Source organism: Sorex araneus, chromosome 3 (assembly GCF_027595985.1).
Source record: "Sorex araneus isolate mSorAra2 chromosome 3, mSorAra2.pri, whole genome shotgun sequence".
In the NCBI taxonomy this organism is placed as follows: domain Eukaryota; kingdom Metazoa; phylum Chordata; class Mammalia; order Eulipotyphla; family Soricidae; genus Sorex; species Sorex araneus.
Genome location: NC_073304.1, coordinates 183,340,905 through 183,366,344, shown reverse-complemented (window position 1 = coordinate 183,366,344; position 25,440 = coordinate 183,340,905). Strand labels below are relative to the sequence as shown.

The window sequence follows — 25,440 nt, the reverse complement described above, 5'->3', positions numbered from 1 at the left end:
TAACCCTAACCAAAACAGGACCCTAATCCTAAACCCCAATGCTAACCCTGACAACCCCTAATCTTAACATTAACCCTAACCTAACCCCTACCTAATCTTAATCCTAAACTCAAATCTTAACACTAACCCTAGCACCTACGCTCACCCTCAAGATTATCTCCCTCACCCTAAAAATCACAACCATAACCCTAAGTATAAAACCCTAACCTCACATTGACCTAACGCTAACCCTAACCTTAAAACACTGTAACCCTTACTCTGACTCTTAACCTGATCCAGAACCTAACCCTAACCCACTCTAACCCTAAACCCAAATCCTAACCCTATCCCCTTAGAGCCCTAACCCTTATAACCAGAATCCTAACCCTAAACTGAACACTAACACTAGTCCTAGCCATAAACCGAACCCTAATCCTACACCTAACTCTATCTCTAACCCTAACCATATTCGGAACCCTACACTCACCCTCACTCATTCTCACAGTAACCCCCAACCCTAAACATAACCATAACCCCAACCCTCTAAAATTCTAAACCCAACCCGTCACCCTAACACCCTAATCCTAACCTCAACAGTATCCTTACCCTTACCCTAATAGTAACACTATCCATAACCCTAAACCTAACCCAAATCCCTACACTCACCCTCACCCAAACCCTTAATCTTAACATTAAACCCTCCCCTAACTCTACCACCTATTGTGACCCGGAGCCTGACCATGACATGGAACCTAACAGTAACCTAACTGACCCTAACTCTAACCCTACCTTTAACCCTAACCCTATATCACTCTTACAACCTAGCCCTACCCTAAACCTAACTCTAACCCTGTCTTACAATTACCCTAACACTAAACCTAACCCAAACTCCTAACCTTATCCTAAACCTAACCCTAAAGCCAAAATCTAAACCTACCTACACCCATTCCCCTAACCCTAACACCTACTACCCATTGCTCTAACCATAACTCTAACCCTAATGCTAACAAGAACCCTGTTACCCTAACCATAAATCTAACCCTAATCCTATCCGACATGCTAATCTGAAAGCTAACCTTAACCAATAATAATCCTGAACATATCCCTAACCCCAACCCTAACCCCTAACCACTAACCCTAACCATAACTCTAAGGCTAAACACACCTCCCACCATAAATCTATCACTAACCATAACCTTAACTCTAACCTTAGATAAATCTAACTGTAACCCTACCCTTAACCCTAAGCCTACACCACTTATACCTAGCCCTCCTAAACCTAAAGCTAACTAACTCATACCAACAATACTCTTAAGCTAAGATCCCACGAGGGGTCCAGCTAAGCACACACCTGAGACTCACCTGTGGCTTTGTCCATGGAGTCCCCTCATTCATGACATCATCCATTGGGGTGTAGGCACATATAAATATATGGGACACACCCAGCTATACCAGAGGATCACTCCTGGGTCAGCAGCATCTTACCCACTGTATAATCTTATAGGCCCAGATTCTCTTCTTTTAATACCATTAAATACAAAGAGAAGAAAAACACTCAAAAGAACTTGGGAAATAATACTTTTAATCTACATAAGCATCACTCATATCCAAACATATATGGTTTATCAGAGTTTATGGTTTCATAACATTTAGTTTACTTTGACAATTCTACTGCATTACTTAAAAATTAACCTATCCTTCAATGGGTTCAAGGAGCATAAATAATCTAATTCTGTGATAGCTATATTTTATAAAGTACACAATAATCAAAAAACCATCACCTAGAATTGTCCACTGTCTCATGAACACCTTTTTAAAAATCCCAAAGGATGAAGCTATTATTCAACAAGGAAAACACAGCTGCCACAATGCAAAGCTGAATTATTTAGTTTTTCTGACACTTTAATTTACTCCCACATTTTTACATTTGAAACTTTAGTTTTTCTCCCCAGGGACACACACACACAATTCCTCTTGATGTGCAACAGAAGGATTCAGAAAGGTACAGGTTATAAATCAGGTACAATATACTCATAACACCAAAGAAATAGAAATCAAGAAAAAAGTTGCTAACCATTATTGCTTAGTCTTACAAAAGTGGTAAATTCTAACAACTTACTGTCGCTTAACCCTTACTCTGATAATCTTAAATTGTATTATTAGAACTGTTTTTTTTTGAATTGCTGGGAATGAGACACAAAAAATACAGGGATCCACAACTGCAAGGTGTGTGCTCTACCATGGAGGAACATATATTTCTTAAAATCATAGGCCACAAACAAAAAAAATTAAAAAACTTAAAAAAATAGTTGAAAGCAAATTTTAATTCGTTAATGCCTATATTCCCTTTAAGTACTTACTACACTACCTCAGAATTAGTTCTCCTAGGAAAAAGAGTAACCAGAGTTTCATCTTCCCACTCAAAGATTTTCAAGTATTATAGGAATGCAATTATTAATTTAATATTAATACTAATTAAAAACTTTACATTCCATCTTGCTTTACGAACTGTGGGATAATGGGAAGAGGTGCAAAATAAACAAATTTTCCTTTACATTTCTCTACTTAATGTACTAAGAAATACTGCATCTGTCTATGAGCTATTTTTAAGTCTCTTCAAGTATAGGACAAATTGTATTCCTACTGGAGAGAAAAAAGTGAATATGCAATCTTAAGCAAAAGAGTGGGAAGCTCAAGAAGACAAACTGACTTTGGTTTTAAACAACCTAGTGTTGACCCTGAAATGCCAGATTCCACAACAAAAATAGAGTACAGCAGCAAGCTACCATTTCACCATATAGTAAGGATTCTGAAATAGGCAAAAAACGTGGGATTTATTTTGTTCTATCTTCTTGTTTTTCCCGAATTTTGGCTGCAGGCAGTTCGAGGCTTGCCCACTGCATAGGTTCAGCTTTTCTCATGGTGATCTCAATTTTTGTGGCAGTCATAGTTACATAACTTCGCTTTACATCAATCACCTGTTTAAAAAACAAAAAGGTAAATCTCAGTGGTTTTGTTTTGGGGCCCCACCCTGTTGGCTCTGGGCTTACTCCTGGTTCAGAGTTCCTGGCAGGGCTTGGGGATGATGTGGTGTGCTGGGCATAGAACCCAGGTCAGCATGGAAGGCAAAATGCCTTCCCTGCTGTACTGAATCTTTAGCTATTAATACAGCCATTTTCATATCTAGCTTTAAATTTTTTGGTATGATATAATGGTCAGTTACATACACCCTACTTTGCATCATTGCTAAATGAAGCACTGTCTTTTCTGTACAAAGGGTTTTAAATGGTGAATAGGGCTCTTTTGGTTTCATAGTACTTACACCCCATAATTTCACATTTTGATGAAATTCCTTTTCTCCTTCAAATACAATGTGCACGTTTAACTGTAAAAGATAGTAGATTCACTGATTAATTCAGAATGAAGATTGTGAACATAAAACAATTATACACATCAGAAAATACTATTAAAATCATTTTAGCTATTTCTATTTTGTACGAGAAAATAACTAAAAGAAAAATTAACTTCAAGTTCCAAACTGGATATTACATTATCTGATACAGCTTTAAGCTACATCAGTATTCCAGAATATTCTATCATGCAGATATTTTCACCTAAAAGAAATCCTGTAAAAAAGATTTTTTGACTATTTTTTTAAGTGGAGAAGACTAAAAGGGATATAAAAATTAACTCAAAGGAAAGTACTTTATATAAAACATTAATGTAATGTGTAATGAAATACTTGGGGGGGGGAGATTTCTGGACCACACTGATAAGTGCTAAGAGTTTACTCCTGGCACTGCACTTAGGGGTACCCTTGGCGGGACTGGGGGACCTAAGGAGTGCTAGATATTGAACCTAGGTCACCATGTACAAGAAAAACACCTTATCTGCTGTAATTTCTCTTTGGCACCAAAGACATTGAATGTACTTACCAACGTGCTATTTGCTTCTACTTGACTAAGTTCTGGAAGCGAATTTTTAGCATAAACCGAAATGGTGACTTCACCTCCAGTCTGATGCCAGTCATGTCTACATGGAACCACTTTTTTCCCCTGTAATATACAGCATAATCTTATTTAAAGTTTCAAAATGCCACAGGAAAGAATGACTTACCAAAGAATAAATGACTATGCACAACTGTCTAAATTAAAAAAAAATAATAATAATTCAAGAGCAAGCAACTTCTAAAATTTTGACCAGAAATTTAAACAATGAACTGTAACATAAGAATTTTTACAGGTGAAGCTAGGAAGATAACTCAAGCTGATAAGGGTGCATACCTTGCATGTGCGCAGAACTGAGTTCAATCTTTGACACCTACCACATGGCCTTTCCCACACTCAGCACCGCAAGTATAACCTGGAGCCACCAAGCACTGCTGGGCCCTAGCACTGAGAAGTTTGGTCTGCTTGGCTGTTGGAACTGCCCCCCACCCCGACCCACCAGCCACCTGAATGATGCTTGAGAGCACGCCTATAAAAAAAACGAACAGCAGTTTCATGTTTTGAGAACATGTTTATTCCTTTTATTTTACTTACTTCCTTTGAGATTTATATACACTATAAAAAATAGTTTAAGAGCTACTACACTTAAACATACTATTTTTGAATTTTTTGGCAGTGCTTGGGGTCTACTCCCTGCTTAGTGCAAGGGAGTGACTCTTGCACTAAGGGGCTCAGGGGACCATGAGGTGCTGGGGAGCAAATCAGCCTTCCTGTATGCCTGCATGCAAAGTATGTGCTACAGCCCATTGAGCTAGCTCTCCTACCCCAGAAAAACACTTTAAAAACTAAAGTGAGAGAAACATAATGGCTTTGTAGAATCCACCAGGTCTTATTTTCTTCTCATGATAGGATATCTTATATAAATCAAACTGTGAGGAAATAACTACTTAAAATTATCTGCTGCTAATGAATAATGATTTTTCTCACCTAATACCAAGCAAGTGAAAAGTGGGAATTAGCCTTTTAATTACTATGATGGAAATATTTTTACCAAACAGTAACCTACTGCTGTTATCAGTAACTATTTTTTTTCCTGAGGAGACCACAGCCATACCTAGCAGTGTCAGACATAGGGTACAGGAAGCTAATGGCCTCATATATGCTAGGCATGTGCTCTACCACTTAAGTACAATCCCTAGCTTATTCATATTTCTTTTAAATGGAGAGATGTTTTTTTCAATAAATTAGTGCTGATGTTTTTTCAATAAAGGAGATTTAATAACATAATTTCAGAAAACTGAGACACTGCTGTTGTAAAATACATATACATCTTATATAATTATATTAATTAATGCATATCACTCACATTTTTCTTCCCTTAGACATCAGCTTTGACACTTAACACTTGATAACTACATGTACTGAAAAGTAACAAAAACATTTCATAAGCATTATGCTCGGTAAACTTTTGCATATAAAATGTTTTAAATTCTCAAACTACACTTTCCAAAACTTTGGACATTGGAAAACAAAGGAAACTTCACTCTTTACTAACAAATCATTCCTTGGTAGTTGTATGGTGTTTGACAAGTAACTAGGATATAGCTCAATCCCAATCGAGTTTAATAAAAAAGCTGATTTTATGAGGACTCAAATGTAAAACTTTACTATTACTTTTTAAGTTGCAAGATATAAAATGCAGACTTCGGTTATTAGGGCTAATAAAACAGAAAACTGATTATAGGGGCTAGAGAGAGAATACAAGGGTTAAGGTGTTTGCCTTACATGTGGCTGACCATCATTAAATCCCCAACACAACATATGGTCCACCGAGCACTATCAGGGGACCTGGCTAAAGTCCCAAGACAAAAATGAAACCAATAAATAAGGAATGGGGAGCTAGAGCAATATTATAGTACTTAAGGTACTTGCCTTGCACACACCTGACCCAGGTTCGGTCCCTGGCATCCCATATGGATCCCCCAAGCATGGTCAGGAGTAATCCCTGATCATCGTTAAGATGCTCCCACCCCCTCCCACACACACACAAAAAAAGAACAAGAAAAACCTCATGAAAACATTATTAAGTCACATGAACAATAGCTAACAAACACTTATCTAGCAACAAATATTTGCCTTCCAACTATTTAAAGAGATCCTGAGGAGTCACTGGCACAGCCACAAGTCTTTTTAAAAAGGTGTCCAGGAAACTAGAAACTAATCCTTGCTTATGTTTGCTGATTACTATCTCTGTAGCAAGCAGAGCACTCAAAACCACTCCACTGTCACAAGTTGCAATTCTCCCTTTTGTTCACTACTATCTGTAGGTCTAAAAGGTTGAAGAAAGTTGTAGATAACTAAAAATCCCAGGTCTGAATGTTTAATAACATTTTTTAATTTAATAACTTTTTTCCTACTAAATCAGTAGAAAAGCTATTTGTAAAAGCAAAAAAAATGGGAACAGGCCATGTAATTATACTGAATGCTTTAGATTTTGGCAGGTTGACATGCTTCACAAAAAACCACATATGCGCACAAACCTGTGTGATGGTTGCTTTGCTTACGAGGCTTCTCTAGAGCACAGACTCAGTCAGTCTGACAGCTCATCAAAAATGAGTAAGGATAAAACCTTTCTTTTTTATTCAATGAGAACACAATCTCCAATCTTTTAAAAATGACTCTGGCCTCAGTTATCCAGAAAAGGCTACTTACAGCATCCTTTTTAGTCCACACGTGTTTGCCTGTTGTACAGCCCTCCTGGGCTAAGAATGTATTAAAATCAGAAGTTTTTCTTCTACAACAGCTCCAGTATTTCATCCTTTAAATTAATATAGGAAATTTCAGAAATCTCAAACTGATCAAGTTCAGAAATAGTATGGTCATTATGATTTTAAAAAATAATCAACTGTTACTCTAGTACCTTACAAATGTCTAATCTTTAAACCTGAAAGCTATTTGATGTAGCAATCCTGGAGCTCATAAGTCAAAACATTCATAAATCATCACAAAATGCCAGATCAGCTTTACAATGACTATTCACAATACTATTTTCCCAAGAAGCTAACATAGCAAAGATGACAGTTCTCACATTTCAGTAATCCAAGAAAGAATACACAAACTAAAATTAATATTTATACAAACGTGAAATGGTGAGTTCTAAAATAGTAGAAACCTACCATTACTGGAGAAAAATTTACCATGAGATAAGACTCCTCTGGTGCATAAAACTTCAGGCCTAGGTCCTGATAACTATGACAAAAGATATTTGATATCTCGATGCTGCCTCCCTATAGCATGGTAGTGAGGCAGTCCAGTAACCACAGGCTCCTTGATGAAGTTCAGGAAGAGAAAACCACTTCCTAGTTGCTGCACTGGGGCTCTCAGTGCCGCAGGACAAACACTGACAAGACCCTACAAAGCATAGGGTAGTGCTTCAAACAATACACTCCAGCCAGGAGATAGCTCAAAGGGCTGGATATGTGCCTTGCCTATAGACAACTTCAGTTCAATTTCCCGAAACACATGATCAGGGACTATGCACGGGGTGGCTCCCAGGATAGCATTGCCACGTGCGGGAGAGATTGCTATGCTTAGAAGGCAGGAAGCCAAGGAGGTAGTACCAAGCTGAGATTACTCCAGGGTAGCGTTCAAGCAACACTAAGTGTGGTTACCCCCAAACCCTACCAAAATTGTAAGTATTTATAAAACTTAATTCATTTCTGTGGGGCTCAGGGGACCCCGTGAAGTATTGGGGATCAAACCTGGATCAGCAGTCTGCAGAACAAGTGCCCAACCCACTGTACTATCTCTCAAGAATCCTCAACAACCATCTTTTAGTTTCATACCGGGCTAGAGAGACAAAGGATGATTTAGGGCTCTTGGCTTGCATGCAGTCAACCCAGATTGGATCTGTAGAACTCCACAGAGTCTGCCATGTACCACTAACAATGACGCTCTGAGCACAGAACCAGGAATAAGTCCTAAGCATCAGAGGATGTGGCCCACACAAAATATATTTTAAAAATACAAAACTTGGAGGCCAGAGCGATGATAAGCGGGTAGGGCACTTGCCCTTGCAAACTGCCAAACAAAGGTTTCAATCTCCAGCATCCCATACTGCACAGCCAGGAGTAATGCCTGATCACTGCTAGGTGTGGCCCCAAAACAAAAGAAACAAAAGGACAAAGCTTATATCTGTAGGTGGCCATCTAAATTATACAAGAAAGTAAAATATCTAATAATGTGGTAAATAGTCTTTAAAGACATATGAATTAGCTTTTTTAACCTCTATCATAACATCTGAGTCATGCATAAATTACCCTTCATGAAAAATAGGTACTCCAGAGTGATACACACAGACTTCTTCCAGACTCTGTAGGCCCTGATATGTCTAAACAAGAAAAAAAAAAAGGAAAAAATAAGCTACACATCTCAGTTATCATTAACACATAATTGTCACTATGCATCTATAAACTATAAAAATGTTCAGATAATATTATCTAACATATCCAGTTCACCCCAGACATTCTAGTAAGAAATGAAAGAGATTCCTTTTTGTATATGCTTATTTCTGGGATTCCTAAATTTCTGGATGACTTCTTATCCCTGGAAAGGGTAAGATGAGCTGTACACGTACACAGACATTCAGAGTCTGTCTAGGATATCCAGACCCCATCATGGCTGTAGTTGAAGTATTGACAGATAAATTCACAAAACATTATGCCAATAACACAGATAAAGCTGGTGGTAGAATGTCTTTGATTTGGATTTCATAACAACTACCTCCAAGTACAGACAATAAAATTCCATAGGTTCCTTTTTTCCCAGTTTTAAATACAGGTGACATATGCCCTAAAGATGTGAGATTCTAAATTTATACTACTACTCCCCAACCTCCTTAGCCCTCCTCCCATCTTACTTAATGACAAGTCCAGTCAGCAAAATTCTTTAAGTCCACTTTACTTTTCTTCACCCTCTAGTCATATGTAGTTTTCTATGAAAATCTGTCTGACTTGAAAATAGCAGTTTACTGTGTCAATCACTATCAAGATCACAGTTTTAGGTAAAGGAACTGTGTTATACCAAAAGGCTCATTTCTCTGTCTTCTACTTCTGTATCTCTTAAAGTCCACTAACTGTATCTACATCATATCTTATACAATAGTCAAGTCCAGCAGGCTTTCTATTCAAGATATTCAAGAGCACTTCTAGATGAAAAGATTCCCAAAGATTTCCTAACTTTTCAGAAAAGTTTACTGAAAGGACAGTATTGGAACATTCTCTGACTATAACTCAACCATGAACAACTTTTGTAAATGTGTATCTCGCAGTGATTCGATTAAACACCAAAAAATAAATAAAAGACATTTCAGAAGAGTGGCCCCTTGGGAAACTGATCCACAACTGAGATGGAGTGGGGGGAAGGGAGAGATGGGAGGGAGGTATCTTAGGGTCCTTAGGGGTGGGAGATGGGAACACTGGTTATGGGTGTGGTGTTGGACTTTATGTGCATGAGAAAGAATTAACAGTAGCTATAAGTCATAGTTTCTATTTAAAACAAACAAAAAAAAAAAAAAAGAGAGAGAGACCCAAAGTGCAGTATGAGGCAAAACTATATCCCACCCTCCTCCAGTCTCCTTTGTTAATGGTGTCATCAGTCACCTGGATGCTAAAGCCACAAGCCCCCTTTCTTTCAGCGCATCCCAATATCCTGCCAAGACTTCTAAATAGCATTCATTCTACATGTATTTGCCATGTACCAGGTACAGGACACTACACAGTTTAAAAGATACAAAATTCTGTACTCGAAAACAGTTCATAAAAGGGGAAGCATGGGAGTTAGAAGAGAGAAATCATAAGCAAAATAAATGTAATGTAAGGAACAGGTGAACAGGCGAGAAGACCAGATGTGGTCTTTAGTAGAAAGCTTGGCGTCGGGGCAGGGATGAAGGAGATAAGGAATGAAAGGAAACACCAGGCAAAGGGGGAGCAGGAAAAAAAGTGCTTGCCACAGAGGCAGGCTGGGGGAGAGGGAAACTGGGGATACTGGTGGAGGTTAGTAGGCACTGGTGAAAGGACTGTTGTTGAAAGAATATGTGCCTGAAACTCAATCATAAACATATTTGTAACTTTGTCATCCACATGATTCAATTAAAAAATTAATTTGTGTCAAATAATCATTAAAAAATACACTAATTGAATCAGATAATGACTGTGAATAGCTCCAAACCTTGTCTATCTCTTACTCTTGCTTTCATTCCCTATACCAAGCCACACAAACCTTTCTCAAACTTATGCATATAATTCCACATCAACTCCAAGTTAGACATAATTGACCTGACTGATTTTCATCTCACCAACTTGAACTACCGTATCTCCCTATCTGCTTTACCTAACCAAAAAATCATACTTTGTTTTGGCTTTTTGGGTCATACCCAGCAATGCCCAGGGTTACTCCTGGCTCTGCACTCAGGAATTACTCCTGGCAGTGCTAAAGGGAACCATATGGGATGCTGGGGAACGAATCCTGGTCAGCCACACACAAGGCAAATGCCCTACCTGCTGTAGTATTGCTCTGGCCCTCAAATCATGTTTTAACTAACAATATGCTGTTTTTCGCACCAAGCTAGAATATAAGCAACACAAGAACAGGGGTTCTCCTTTAAAACAATGTCTAGCACAGTCTGTTCTCCGTAAATGCTGAGATTTAAATGTTCTCTTCTTTCTATCAGATATATGTGCCCCAAAGATATTCGTTTATCAAAGTTCACAGTTATGGTCAATGACAAAGTACTTGGCAGACAACAGACACCCAAACTTTTGCTGAATTGCATCACTAAATTGAAATCCTTTTTTCCAAATTAAAACTTGTGACACCTGCCATCTTGGCAGCAGAGAAATGGCGCAGTGCCACATCTCCATAACAACATATCTGTTAAATCTTCCTAGGTAGACTGGTCTAGGCTGAGATTTCTGGGGCCTTCTCAGAATGAGGACAGGCAGATTCTCATTTCTGCCTGAAGGCACAGCAGTCTGCAGCCACACCTGATACCCTCCAACACAGAAATGGCCCAGTTCCACAAATGAACCAAACTGATCCAGATATATAGTTCCTGGACAGCAATAATGCAACACCTCCAAATTTCGTAGTACTGTCAGTCCAACAGGGGCACAACAAATATGACAGGAAGTTGCATAGAAGAGCACCAAGCTCAATGAGCCTAAACAATAATGGAGAGGGCTCAACTAGCACTAACCAGCAGCAAAGCAGATTCTCGATGACTTTTTATCACCGTGAGATACAATCAATTATCACAAACTGACTTCTATTGATCCAAGTTTTGATAATTCTATTTGCTTTTGTGTTGTAACAAGCAATACGTGAAGTAACTTTGTGCCTGCCAAAAGGGGAGACTGGGGTGGTGGGTGGGAAATTGGAACACTGGGGGAGGAAAGGTCATACCGGAGAGGGGATTGGTGGCAGGACTGATGTTGGAACATTTAATGCTAAAATAACTGTATTATGAACAACTTGTAAATCACAGCATTATAATAAAAAATAAAAAACATTGCTTCCATGACAACATAAATTTTACAAAATGCATACCTTTGAACATCCTGAATTTTTACACGAGGTCCCAACTTTAATTTCATCACTGTCTTCTTCTGAAATAGTAATAAAACAATCAACTTAAAACACTGGCATAGAACATTTTACTGTAGTGACTTTTTTTGAAAGTAATCATTTTATGCTGGTGGAGATGACTGAAATGCACAAGGCTCTGAATTCGATCTCTGGCCTTGCAAACCCCCTCAACCACCACTGGAAGTAGCTCTTGACCTGGATGCAGATTTCTACCTTTTCTACCTTTTTTAAGTAATTAACATAAATACCCAAACCGAACAAATAGGAAAACTCTAATTTTAAGTTATTGTGTTTTCCAAGAGAACTTTCAGGCAACATTTTAAAGATTAGTAAGTTAACTACTGTGATATTCCAAAACACATATACAATAAAATCCCAAAATGATATATTACCTTGTTTTATGCTATTGGAGTTTTTTCTTGGTTTTGGGCAGCAGGGTGTTCACACCTGGTTGGGCTAAGGCTAAAGGATTACTCCTGCAACTGCACTCAGGGTCATTCCTGGGGGTTTGTAGGACCACATAAGGTGCCATGGATATAACCCGGGTTGGCCACATGTAAGGCAAACACTCTACTACTGTACTATTTCTCTAGCCCCTCTAATTCTATTCTCTATCCATCATCTTAACCATATACAGAAGCAATCTCAAAAAGGTGCTATCCTCTTGTGATGTCAGGCTTAGTTCAGAGAATACTGAATACATTTTATATTATAAACAATAAAATATTTATAACCAAAGAAACTAAACTTTTGACGAGGAATTAATCACACTAAAAGGACTTTCATTAGTTTTGTTCTTTTTAATCAGAACATAATGAACCATTTTTTCATTCTGTGCTATTACTAGCTTTAAAAGTTTTATACTGAAATATGTTTTTCACATTTTTATTAGTAAACTATCCAACTATCCTCCTCTCTTTTCAAAATCTTTTTTGGATATTTTGGGTTTTAGGGTAGTTGAGGGCAAACAACCTACATTCTCATGGTTTACTCCTGGCTCTGCCCTCAGGGATCACTTTTGGTAGGGACTGGCAGACCAGAAGGATACTGGGGATCAAACCCAAATTAGTCACATGCAAGGCAAGTACTCTATTGCTGTACTATCTCTCTGGCCTGTTCTCTCCTTTACCAATAACAGGTTAATTGAACAGAAATACATTATAAAACATAAAATACCTTACCTTTCTTCATGTCTTCATTCCCTGCTGACAGCTTAAGTTTGTCAAGTGCTTGCTTTAAGGAGGCAGATATTTTAAATTCCAGATTTGTCATTGGTTCATCTGGGCTGGAGAATTTTGAAATTTTATAATCAGGAATGATATACCAAAATAATCCATCAAATCAAACTTATTAAAATTAAGAGCTGATTTATGAAAAGCCAAGTTTTTTCTTATTAGAAAGTATTTCAAGGGAATGTTTTAATAGATCAATATGAAGGTTTTTAAGGTGCTAAATATCAAATTATCAATGCAGTAAATTATGAAATCATCAGCATTAACAATAACTCTAGAAATCTTTAGTCAAGAAGTACAACTGCAATTTAAAGGGACCACGCACAACATTGTGATTGTGTGTGTGTGTGGCTGAGAGACTATGGGTCATACCCAGAAATTCTGAGTATTTAGTCTGTGCAGTACTGGGGGTCCACATGGACTGCAGGAAATCAAACCCAGGTCAGCCACATGAAAGGCAAATGCCTTATCTGCTGTACTCTCTGCCCCATATACAACTATTACATTGGATGGTCAAAGAAAACCAAGTTTATCATAAGTAGGTAATAAATAATTACTAAGAAAATATCTGCTATAAGATTTTGTATATATACCTATAAATTTAAAAAGCTCTCTTAAGTAGGAAGAGAGACCAGAGCAACAGTATAAGGGTATGGTGTTTGCCTTCCATGTAGCTAACCCAGGTTTGATCCCCGGCATCCCATATGGTCCCCTGAGGACTTCCAGGAGTATTTCCTGAGTACAAAGCTAAGAGTAACCTGTGAGTATTGCCGGGTGATACCCCTACTCCCCCAAACAGGAGGAGTAATGATAGCCCCCGCTGTTTCATAATGGCTACATCATCTGTTTAAGACCATTCAGTAACTAAGTGAGGAATATTAATAAATGAAGCAATTAAAACATTGTTTCATTTAGCAATGTTTTAAGAAACCCTATGTTATTCATATTGTCTCCTTAATAAAAAGAATGCTGTACAGGACATAGTTACAAAATACATGAAAAACCCAAGTCTTTACAACTCTACAGTGCCACCACATTTTATGGTAACATACTTGACTTCCTTCACTTTCTTCATTTTATTTTCCTGGTGTTGAAGGAAGCCAGAACCTTACAAACTTAAGCAAGCAAGTATTCTGATGCTAGTTATGTCTCCAGCCCTTCCCTCATGTTCATAAATAAAATCAATATTATGAAGAAAATAATTAAAAATTACTTAAAGAGAATGTTAACTCACACTATCAATTATATCAGATTCTACTACCAGCTTTATTATCTTTTTCTGGCTTTTGTTGTTATAAAATGGCAAATCAGTCACCAAGGCATTTGATAAGTCTCCTGATTATAAAACAAGGTAGAATTGGGACAAAAATCATTTTAAATATATTCTTTAACACAGACTAACAAAACAAATTTCTTAGACTCTTATCTTGATCTGCTTGGACATTATTTAATAAGCCATAAATTTAAGATTAGTTAAAAACAAAATAAAACCAAAAGAACTCGGGAAACCATGAAATAGCATGGGTCCTTTGAAGGCCCCTAAACCATCTGATGAATATTCAAGTCCAGTATTTTGATTCTAAAACAGTTTAGTACTCAAGGGCAACAGAAAAAAGACCTCCTGTAACAGAGGTGCCCAGTATGCATGTGAAAAATGAAATGAGTCTAGTTGATCAGGAGGTGATTACTAAGTAACTATATGATTCTACCATAAAACAAGCAAGAGGTAATATACAAACATTTTAACAAAGGTGCCATCTAAATCAAATACACTGAAACTTTATCAGTAAAGGGACCAGAGTGGAAGAACAGATAGGGCTCTTGCCTTGCAATGTGGCTAACTAGGGTTTGGTGCCCAACACCCCATAGGGTCCCCTGAGCACAGCAGGAGTGATCCCTGAGCGCAGAGCAAAGAGTCAGTCCTGAGCACCAGTGTATGTGACCCAAAAAACAAAACAAAAAGCAAAGCTTCATTAGTAAAAAGAGATCAACAATTTTCAGGCATCTGAGAAAAAATGAAAAGGCATAGAGAAGGAAAACTAAATGGCTCAATGACAGGTAACCTCAGCTGCTAGTACTGGTATCATGCAAAACCATGTATGGAAATACTAGAAGCAAATGCTATTCCTCAAGCATGACTTCAAGACATGGAACTGTTAAAAGTGTACCTAGGCCTTTTTATTGCTTCTACTGGCTTAGGAGCTTGAATGATGTGCTCCTGAAATTTGGGTTTTAATTCAGACAGTTCTTTCTTCTCCGTAGTCTTCACTTCGGGTTTGACTGGCTCTGGTGGCTTCTCACTGTTATGCCTACCTTTGGTACAGCCCTGTGGGTAAAATACATGCATCATGAGACAGCCTATGATTTAATTCACATACACTGAGGTACAAATCTTTATTGAGCAATCATATTTTCTCAGTATGTTCTGTCCACTTCTATTAAAAAACAGAAACAAGATTCTGAATTTGCTGTATTTGCTCATGAGTTCTCATATAATAATGAATTAATGTCTTTGAATTATGCTTCATGAATGTCTACTAAAGTTGTTCCATGAAACAAAGTAACATAAACTGACCTAAACAAATTGTGGAGAACTCATTCCTGGATATTAACCCTAAGTGCTTTAGGCTTTATCAGTGAATTGCCCGTTTTCCTCCTTCCAGAGAAGTTTACCGTGCTCTTGCTAGCAATCCCTAATTCAGTTAAAGTTTATCTTTAACCTTTCTTTTGTGTATTACTTCTCATTGCCTCAGTTTTCCAAGTTAGTCTTGATTACTTATAAGCAAAAACTTTCTGATAATTCTGGACTTTGTAGTGCTTTGTATTTGAAGTACTGTGTATTTGTACCTGCTTTCCTATTTCCACTAAAGTCTTTTTATATTTTACTATAGAGCAATGTTCTTTGGTTAAACACAGAAAGACCATTAATGCTATGCTTCTAATTGGGAGTTGATTGACTCTGAAATATATCTATTCCTGAGCACTGGTAATAATTACTTGACTCAGGCTTCACGCTGTAGTTCCTAACACCCCAAAAGGGAGGTCCCACCATGGAACTGGCATAAAGCCAGGGAGAGTGAGCTACCTTGGCATTGAAATGGGACAGTCTAGAAAGCATAAATGTGTAGTTTTGATTCAAGCTGCTACAACTTAAGAAACAGGACCCCCATGGGGAAGGACAAGCTGAGCTGACCTCCTCCTGAGGAGATTTACGGTAAAACTTTGCTTGTTCTCAGAGCCCAGAGAACTAAGTTTTGGGATCTTTGTCTCTTACTGTGTTTATCCAAACAAGTATATCAAACAAGTATTGATAAGAAATAAAGTTAATTGTTTAATATATACAACTAGAAGGAAAGACAAAAGCAATGTAGATGTCCCTGGGAGAAAGAGTATCTCCTTGAGTTAATCTCCCCAAGAGAATTACCTCTGCCAAATGTTTTATCTCTAAATGATCATTCACACCAAGGTCCTATACTTCAACCCCTTTCAAATGTTCCATAAGTATACTAGCGGCTCTGCATTAAATGGGCCATTTTCACCATCAGGCTATGGTTCCCCCGTCTGTCTCTCTGAAAGGGAGGCCTGGGGAGGATAGGAAGCAGCTCTCTGCCACCAAATGCACATGTCACGCAGCACCTCACACATATTTTGTGAACTCACATTCATCAAATAAATTCTCTAAGTTATAGATATAGATCTTTTTGCTCAAAGGGTCAGAACATGTGTACATGGTGAAGGTGCATCCCTTGCATGTGACTTGACTCTGCTTCTATCCCTAGCACCACCTGGCCTCCTGAGTATTGCTGAATATAGCTTCAGAAGACCACAAGCACTGCTGGGGTGGCTTGAGCAACCCCTCACATTACAAGCACGACATCTTCACAATGAGCCTACCAATAAAGTTGATTGCGGAATGAGGGGGGAGAGTAAACCATCTCTTTTGGGGTTTGAGTTTTTTTGGGTCAAAAACTATTATCAGGGTTGAAGAAGTAGTACATCGAGTAGGGTAACTGCAGCCAACCTGGGGTTCAATCCCCAGTATCCCATATTGTCTCCCGAGCCCACCAGGAGTGTTGCTTGAGCACCACTGCATGTGGTCCAAAACACAAAAACAAAATATGTCATCAAACTGAGCTCTGGTTCTCCTACTGATCAGCTATAAACCCGGACAAATTATATTTGCTTATTACAATTTTTTTTTCTTTTTTTGCTTTTCAGGGACCACTTCCCAATGATACCTAGTCTAGCTGTTGGGTGATAGGGGCACCAGGGCTCCAACACGAAGATAACAGAGATGGAGGGGAGCAGGAGTGAGAGGGGACATGTTGTGTCAGACACAACATGGCTTCACGTATAACACACACATGCTACAGGCGTTTGTGTTCTAATCAGGTTCCTAATTAACCAATCTTTTAAAACTTTAGTACAGTGAAGGTAACAGCATATAATTTATTTTTTTGAAAGGACTTTATAAACAATACTTCTCATATCTGGCAGATGGTAGACATTCAAAAAAGGGTAACTACTTCCAAATCTCACTGAGTTATACTACATCTTAACATATACAAAACTCTAAGAACAATGACATGTGATTTACTTAACAACCTTCGTTTTCTCAAAGTTGCAAAAAATAACAATGCACCACAATACTTTAATAAAAAAGCTGCTAGTCATGCGGGGTGGGGGACTGGGGAGGTGTGGGGGAGGGGGGAGGTATATCGTGATTCTTGGTGGTGGAATATGTGCGCTGGTGAAGGGATGGGTGTTTGAGCATTGTATAACTGAGACTTAAACCTGAAAGCTTTGTAACTTTCCACATGGTGAATCAATGAAAGAATTAAAAAAAAAAAAAAAAAAAAAGCTGTTAGTTCATGCTTCCCCACTTTCTGCTTCCACATATAGGCTTAAGCCTAAACTCTGACAAATGGGTAAACTTGGGAGTTAATATCTCCCAAATTTAATCTCTGAAACATCCTTATTTTAAAATTTATAGAAGGGAGGTAAGACCCCACCCACACCCCTCCTATTTTTGGGTTTTGAGCCACACCCAGAGGTGCTCGGGACTTAGTCCTGGCTCAATACTCAGATCTCTCCTGGAGAGACTTGAAGGTCCATATGGAGTGCCAGAGATCAAAAAAACATGTTGGTTGCATGCAAAGTACCTTACCCTCAGTACAATCTCTCAGGTCCCTGAACCCCATTTTAAAAAATACTATCTACAAGTTAGTGAAGACTAGCTGATATCTAAACCAAACCCCTCAAATCTGAGGTGCCCATAATACATACGTCTCAAGAGATAATATAGAGAAAAATGGGCAATACTTACTACAATACTTAAAAAATCAGAAAAATCCGTTGTTCTTCGTTTACAGCAAGACCAACCCTGTGAAACAAGAAACAAAAGAAAACTGCTAAGAACCACAACATCTGAACACTCCACATAACTCCTTAAACAAGGAAGCAGCTTGCATTTATCTGTATCTTTATGTCTGTAAACAAAATATGTAGAGTTCAAGAAAAGCTCTTGATTTTTTTCCCCCAGTTCGGGAGCCACACACAAGAAACACTTGCAATTTCTATTTATTTGGTCGGGTTGGGGGGGCTGAGAGTGGATCATAACCAGCTGTGCTCAGTTATCACTCCTCTTGGGGAAACCTATGTGAGGCCAGGGATCAAACCCCAGTTTGGCCACATGCAAGGCAAGGGCCATAGTGGCCCCTCACTTGCAAATTTTAAAAGCATTTATTGTGAAGAGTCTGAGGAGTCCAGTAGAGGCCAGAGCAATAGTATAACAGATACCTACATGCAGCCAATACAGGTTTAATCTCTGGCATCCCATATGGTCCCCAGAGCAATACGAGGCGTAATTCCTGAGAAGAGAGCCAAGAATAACCCTGTGCATCACTAGGTATGACCCCCAAACAAACAAAAAGTCTAGCAGAGATGTTAATTATATTAATTCAATTTCTGAATAAAATTGTAACTTGTTCAACAATAACCCCACTTTACTCTTAATAACTACAACCAAATAGTTTACTCTGCATAAATAGTGAAGTCATTGGCAAATATATTCTCTATGAGAAAAAGCACTTCTGTCTCATTTATACATGAAGAATTCCCTTATGACTCAGACTAGTTGTTACCAAAAGTCAATCTGAATTTCTGGCAGTAAGATGAGAAGGAGAAGAACTTAGGCATGTGGACAGGTTACCAATGGTCTTAAGAACTGTACTTTTCAGACATAGAAAGAGCGCACTCATCTGTGGAATATAAAGTAACAGAATGGGAAACAAACACCCAAGAGTAGTAGAGATAAGGACCAGGAGGTCTGCCCCACAGCTTGGAAACTGGCCTCATATACTGGGGGAAAAGGCAGCTGAGATAGAGAAGGGAACACCAAGTAGAGGATGTTGGGAGGACCCACTCGGGTTGAAAGCTATGTGCAGAAAGTAGACTATAGACCGAACACGATGGCCACTCAATATCTCTATTGCAAACTACAACACCCAAAAGGAGAGAGAACAAAAGGGAATGCCCTGCCGCAGAGGCAGGGTGGGATGGTGGGTGATGGTGGGGGATGGGGTGGGTGGGAGGGATAATGGGAACATTGGTGGAGGAGAACGGGCACTGGCGGAGGGATGGGTAAACGATCACTGTATGACTGAAATGCAAACACAAAAGTTCTTAAGTTTGTAACTGTACCTCATGGTGATTCACTAATAAAAAGAACTGTCCTTTTCTCTAAATATACTCCTAATTTGTGTATTAACACATGGTTTTGGTTACAGCAGTGTTTAATTTTTAACTGTAATCTAGGAAACTGGCATTTGTAGTAATTTACATATTTTATCTGAAATCATACTGGGCTAACAAGCCTAATACAAAGTTTAAGTCTTTGATCGATGTTTACAGGACAGGGTATGATAAACAGGATGACATAGTTTGATTTCTGGCATAACTTATGAGCCCCCTAACTTATGATCCTCCTAAGAGTGCAGAGCCAGGAACAACCATGAATACCTTTGGGTGTGGCCCCACACTCCAAACAGCAGGGACGGTTAAGAGGAATATTTAAAAATCATTAAACTTTAAAACCATTAAGATTAGTTAACTGGGTCACTAACAAATAGTAAAGAATAACTAACTGTGGTATTGGGGCCGTGGCTCAGTATTGGGAGTGCTTGCCTTGCATGTGTGAGGTCCTGGGTGTGATCACTAGCACTACCTGAAAAAAAAAAAAACTGCCTAAAAAAAAAAAACTGCCTTAAAATAAAAAAACAGTCACAAGGGGTGGAGCAGTACGGTGGAAAAATATTACTCGTGGTAGCAGAGTTGAAAGGCAAACTAATTTTGGAATAGTTTTCTTTAGAAGCCAGTTTGTTATTGCCAATGAGCTATAAATGGGGATACGCTGCAGAAGCCTTTGGTGTAGAGGTGATGTCTAAGGATAGGAATTTATCAACTGTAATTAGAGAAACTGGAAGACCAAGGCTGAGAGGTATTCCTATGGCTAGAAGGTAAGAGGAAAACATCACAAGGAAGGGTTACTGAAATTGGTCAACAGAGAAGAGTTACAATGGCACTCCAGGAAAACCCACAATGCAATACTTTAAGACAGTGAAGAATATATTGTCATGAAAAAATGTGAAAGATGAAGGAACCAACCAAAGACACACACACACAAAGACAAAAATGTTCTACTGTGCCAAATATGAAAGAAATACAGGCATAAAACTGCCAGTGTTTCTTTTTCTGTTGAGAGCTTTCTTTAAGCTTATGTATGCTTGAAATTGGCACTGTGGGTGTCTATGACAGTTTTTCCTAAAATAGAGGACTTCTTTTACACAGGATGAGAGATTAAGGGACCAGAGCAATAAACAGTGGCTAGGATGCTTGCCTTGCATGCAGTCAACCCAGGTGCATCCCTACATGGTCCCCTGAGAAAAACCAGAAGTGATCCCTGAGCATAAAGCCAGGAGTAAGTCCTGAGAACCGATGAATTGTGCCGTCCCTCCCCGCCAAAAAAGATCCAATACAAGTGATTTTAATTCCTCCACCAACGGGCGAGTAAAGAAATGAGAAATGTAAACAATTAGAGCAGAAATAGAAATTACATTGTTTTGTAACTGTCTACTACTGTCTGCCTATTTGGAGTTTGCCCATTTAAAACACCAGAAGTAGGGGGCTGGAGTGACAGTACATGGGTAAGGCACTTGCTTTACATGTGGCCAACCCAGGTTCAATTACTGGCATCCCATATAGTTCTCTGAGGCCCGCCATGAGCGATACCTGAGCCAACAGCCAAGAGTAGGCCTTGAGCACTGCCAGGTATGGCTGCCAAGACTAACTAAATAACACCAAAATTAGTCATTAAGTAAGAAAGGGCCTAGAGAGATAGCACATTGACTAGGATGCTTGCATCCAAACAGAGTTCTATCCCTGCCACTCCATATGGTCTCCCTGAGTGCAGATCAGGAGTAATCACTGAGCACCTCCAGGTGTGGCCCCAAAACAAAACTGGACAGACACAAACTGATGGGAAAAATGAGAAGACAAAGACAGTATTACACCTCTAAGTTTACTGTGTGGGTAAAAGAAAAAAAAAAAAAGGCAAGTTCTTACCTTTAGTGCATCATGAAATACTGGAACACCAGGGTGGTATGTGCAAGCATCTGGTTAAAACAAAGAAGGAAAAGCCTTATAATAAAAATTATGCTTCCCTTCAGGTATTAACACTGAATATTTTCTCCAAATGTAGTTAATACTTCTTAAGAATTCAGTACCACGAGTACCTATGCAACACTGTACTGAATAGATCAGATTACCACACCAAGATAATACAATATTATCTGGCTCTTGACAAGATAAACAATTCAGAAAAGGGTCTAGAGGAGCAAATCCTGTAGCACAAGGGAGAGGTGAAGTTGATGTACTTCTCCTTCTGAGACCCTACACAAACTGCATTAGGAGTTTGTGTAGGGTCCCGGGAGATCCAAGCATCTGTGTAACCAAAACTGGACAGTTGGTGGGACTGGGATGTGAGAAGGTATTCTAGGCGTAGGCAGTGACTACAGTGACAAGTTGCTGTTCAAACTATATCACAAAGTTGAGGAGCTGAGGTGACCCACATGGGCCGAGATCCCAACAAGAAAGGCAACAGAGAAAGTACTCTGGATAACCCTCCCTCTTCCAACTGTGAAGAAAAATATTGTTCTCCTGTGTATCTACCTTAGGACAACAAACAGAAAATGTCCTCCAATTGCATTCAACTCTGCTACACTCTTTCCCCAATCCCCACAATCATTCCAGTGCCCCCAAGGAGAGGGCATCACCCACTTTAGGAAACACTGAGATCAAGAGTACAGCACAAACTATGAAGATAGACAAAAAATCAGCAAGCTTGAAGACAGAAGCTTAGATATGACTGAACTGGAAGGAGAGAAAATTAAAACAGACACTAAGAATGTTATGTGACTTTATCAAGAAAGTAAACAAGGACAATAAGCACTGCAAAAGATGAAGATATGGAAATGGAAGTAGAACTATGAAAATAAATACCTGGGGGCATATAAAAAGAAACTGGGGACATTGGTGGTAGGAAATGTACACTGCTGAAGGGGTGGGTGTTGGAACATCATATGACTGAGATCAAATCATGGCCAAATTTGTAACTGTGATAAAGAAAATAAAAATAACTGAACTGAAAAAAAAAATAAAGCAGAATAAAAAATAAATAAATACAATAAATACACTGTCAGATAAAAATGCTATATACCATAAATTTTGTGAGACAAAATGAAGGCTTTCACAGACAAAAACAAAGAATTAACCACAATGAGACTCCCCTTACTAGAAACTGAAGCCTATTTAAATTAAAAAAAATAAATTAATTAAAAAAAAAATCCCCCCCCCCCCACAAAACACTGATTAGGAATGTAGGAGAACATTGGTTTGTCCTTTCTGCCTTGCCACAGGGAGCTTAGGTTTATTGCTCCCATCACAGTGCTCCTATCCCTCGTGTTTATTTGTAACCTCTTTTTTTGTGCTCTGCTTCCAACGGGTCAACCACCTTTATCTCCAATCAGACTCTGTTAACTTGTAAATATTGCTTTTCTCTTCTCCATAAGTCCTTTGCATAGTCAATTCAGAGCCATGTCCTTTTCGTATGAACACAAGACAGTTAATGCTATGCTTTTGTAACCTGGGCATCTGTTCTCTCAAACTTAAGCCTCATATGACTGAGCACCCCAAAAGCAGGGTCCCGAGGAGGGACTGGATGGACGTAGCGCAAACTGTGAACTACCCTGGCATTGAAATGGGCCAGGCCAAAGTGCCACAATACTTAACTGTAAGTTAAGAGCATGGTGATGGACAAATTCTGTCAAGATCCAAAAAGTAACAACTAGATTAGGACCCTGCTAGGACTAGGAAAGATTAATCTGCCCTGAGCACTGTAGTCTGAGATCTATAGCAAGATGTCCCCAGGAGATCCACCCTATAAGCTTAATGTATCTCTTACTGTGTCCCATACAAAATAACTACTATTAAGAAGTAGAATTAAGATGTTAATTAAGTTATCGGACTAAGGAGAGAAGAAACACCCCTAAGTGGTATTCTGCCCTTGATCCCTTGAGCAGAAGGGTTTTCTTATGTGGACTGTGCTACCACCAATGCAGGGAGTGGAGAGAGATGATAGAGAGACCAAGGCAGTGAGTCTGGGCGCTGACATAAGCAGAGAGGTGAGTGGAAGAGACAGGAGGAGATGGGAATGAGGGACAGTGTGAGACTAGAATGGGGAGCTTAGTGAGACTGGAACAGGCGCGTGGGGAGAATGGAATACATGGCAACTGATCACCAGCCTGGCCCTCGTTTCCTCCTTCGTCTGCCCACGGCATTGGCCAGCCCGGGTGGAGAAGCAGCCCGAGACCACCTAAGGTAGACAGCTAGGGAGGGCCTCGGGATTTTCCTAGCTGCCTGGTGATTTTACACAAAGGGGTTGGGGAGACAGGAGTCAGGGTTGTGTCTAGAAGGCCCAGGTCAATCTCCAGCACTGCACTCACCCCTTTAGAACAGTCGGGTATAGCCCTGAAGGCCCCTGAGCAATAGTGAATGTTGAATGAGGCCCTAGAGATCCTAAGTTCTGCGGCTGCAGTGACCCTAATGGTCCCCAGCAGCACAGGGTCTGAGGAGCGGCCTGCTCAGGCCCAGCGAGCACTGACCATCCAGCCTGACTGGACGAGCACTCATAAAGTATTAGCCACCCTAAATACAAGTGCTCTGAGTCACCAAACAGTGCCTAATAAATGGAAAAACAAATTTATTTGTTATTATTATTATTTTTTTGGTTTTGGAGCCATACCTGGCTGGCTATGCTCAGGGCTTACTCCTGACAGGGCTCAGGGGAAGATACAAGGTACAGGGGACTAAACCTGGATTGGCCATGTTCAAGGCAAGTGCTCTACCCATTGTACTATCTCTCTGACCCATAATAAATGAAGAAGTTTTAAAACGCAAAAAGCCACTGTATCCAACAAAAGACTTAGCCAAAAAGGTAACAAGAGACAAAATGGACATTATAAAGGGACCTAAACAACAGGAAGTGGTAACATATACGTGTATCAAACACAAGGGCACCAAAATATCTAAAGCGAACACGATCATCTGTCTCCCATACACACACCCCACACAACCATCACACTCGCTTCTCACACTCACCCGCCCCACTTTCGCCAAACAGCCTGCCCAGGCACACACCACCCCTGCACCCCACCACCACGGTCACACTCGACCGGCCGCCCCACTCATACAGCAGCCCTCACACACACACAACCGCACCCCACAACCACCAATCACAGCCACCCGCCCCACTCACTCAGCAAACAACCCCCTCACCCAGGCACCGCGCACTCCGTCCCGCTCACACGCGGAGGACCCCCCCCAGCCCGCGCCCGCCCGCAGACGGCAGCAGCTCAGGGTCCGGGACGGCGCGCGGACGGGCCCCAGGACGGGCTGAGGCGGCGGGGCGGGGGCCGCGCGCGGCCGGGCGCCGGGACCGGCTGAGGCGGCGCCGCGGGCCCCTGGAGGCCTTGGCGCTCCGGCCCCGGGGCGGGTGCGGGCGGCAGCCTCCCTCACCGTCTGAGTTGGCCTCGGGGTCGAAGCGTTGGCCGCAGCCGCGGTTGTAGCACAGCAGGGCCATGTTTCTGCCGTAACGGGCGGGCACCGGCACCGGAACTGCGGGACGGCGGCGGCAGCTCCTCAGGCGCCCTCCGCGCCGATGGCTTCCGGAAACGGCCGGCGCCGCTTCGGGAACCTTCGCGAAGGTTCCGGCGGCGCAGGCGCACAGGAGCAGCTGTAGCGGCCAGGCAACCTCGCGCCAACTGGCCTGCGAGCCAGGGGGGCGGCGGGCGAAGTAGCCAGCGAGCCAGGGGGCGGTGGGCGGGGCCTGCGCACGAGGCGGGTTGGCGCAGCCGGAGTGGCGCGTGAGCCCGAGTTGGGGGCTGGGGGCCGGGAGGGGGGAAAGTGGGCGGAGCCTGAACGCGAGAGGGGGCAGTGGGCGGGGCCTGCGCAGGAGGCTGGCGGGCAGTGGGCGGAGTGGCCTGTGAGCCCGGGGAGGGGAGTTAGTGGGCGGGGCCTGAGCT

At 40.5% G+C, this 25,440-nt stretch overlaps 1 protein-coding gene across 1 annotated transcript; it reads right to left on the bottom strand.

The window, feature by feature from the left end:
• Positions 1 to 1,544: 1,544 nt before the first annotated feature.
• Positions 1,545 to 25,212, bottom strand: CHORDC1 (cysteine and histidine rich domain containing 1). The gene is made up of 11 exons (XM_055133542.1): positions 24,935 to 25,212; positions 21,425 to 21,474; positions 18,129 to 18,185; positions 14,971 to 15,128; positions 12,752 to 12,855; positions 11,532 to 11,590; positions 8,246 to 8,316; positions 6,639 to 6,744; positions 3,915 to 4,034; positions 3,302 to 3,364; positions 1,545 to 2,957 (listed from the first exon to the last, which is right to left on the bottom strand). Exons 1-11 carry the CDS (start codon positions 24,996 to 24,998, stop codon positions 2,814 to 2,816), a joined length of 996 nt encoding a protein of 331 aa, XP_054989517.1. The 5' UTR covers positions 24,999 to 25,212; the 3' UTR covers positions 1,545 to 2,813.
• Positions 25,213 to 25,440: the final 228 nt, after the last annotated feature.

Coding starts and splice junctions, on each gene's coding strand:
- CHORDC1 (XM_055133542.1), bottom strand. CDS start 24,998: ATGGCCCTGCTGTGCTACAACCGCGGCTGCGGCCAACGCTTCGACCCC. Junction 6,745..8,245: donor GTACCTATTTTTCATGAAGG/GTAATTTATGCA, acceptor ATTAATTTAAAG/GATGAAATACTGGAGCTGTT. Junction 3,365..3,914: donor TAGAAGCAAATAGCACGTTG/GTAAGTACATTC, acceptor TATCTTTTACAG/TTAAACGTGCACATTGTATT.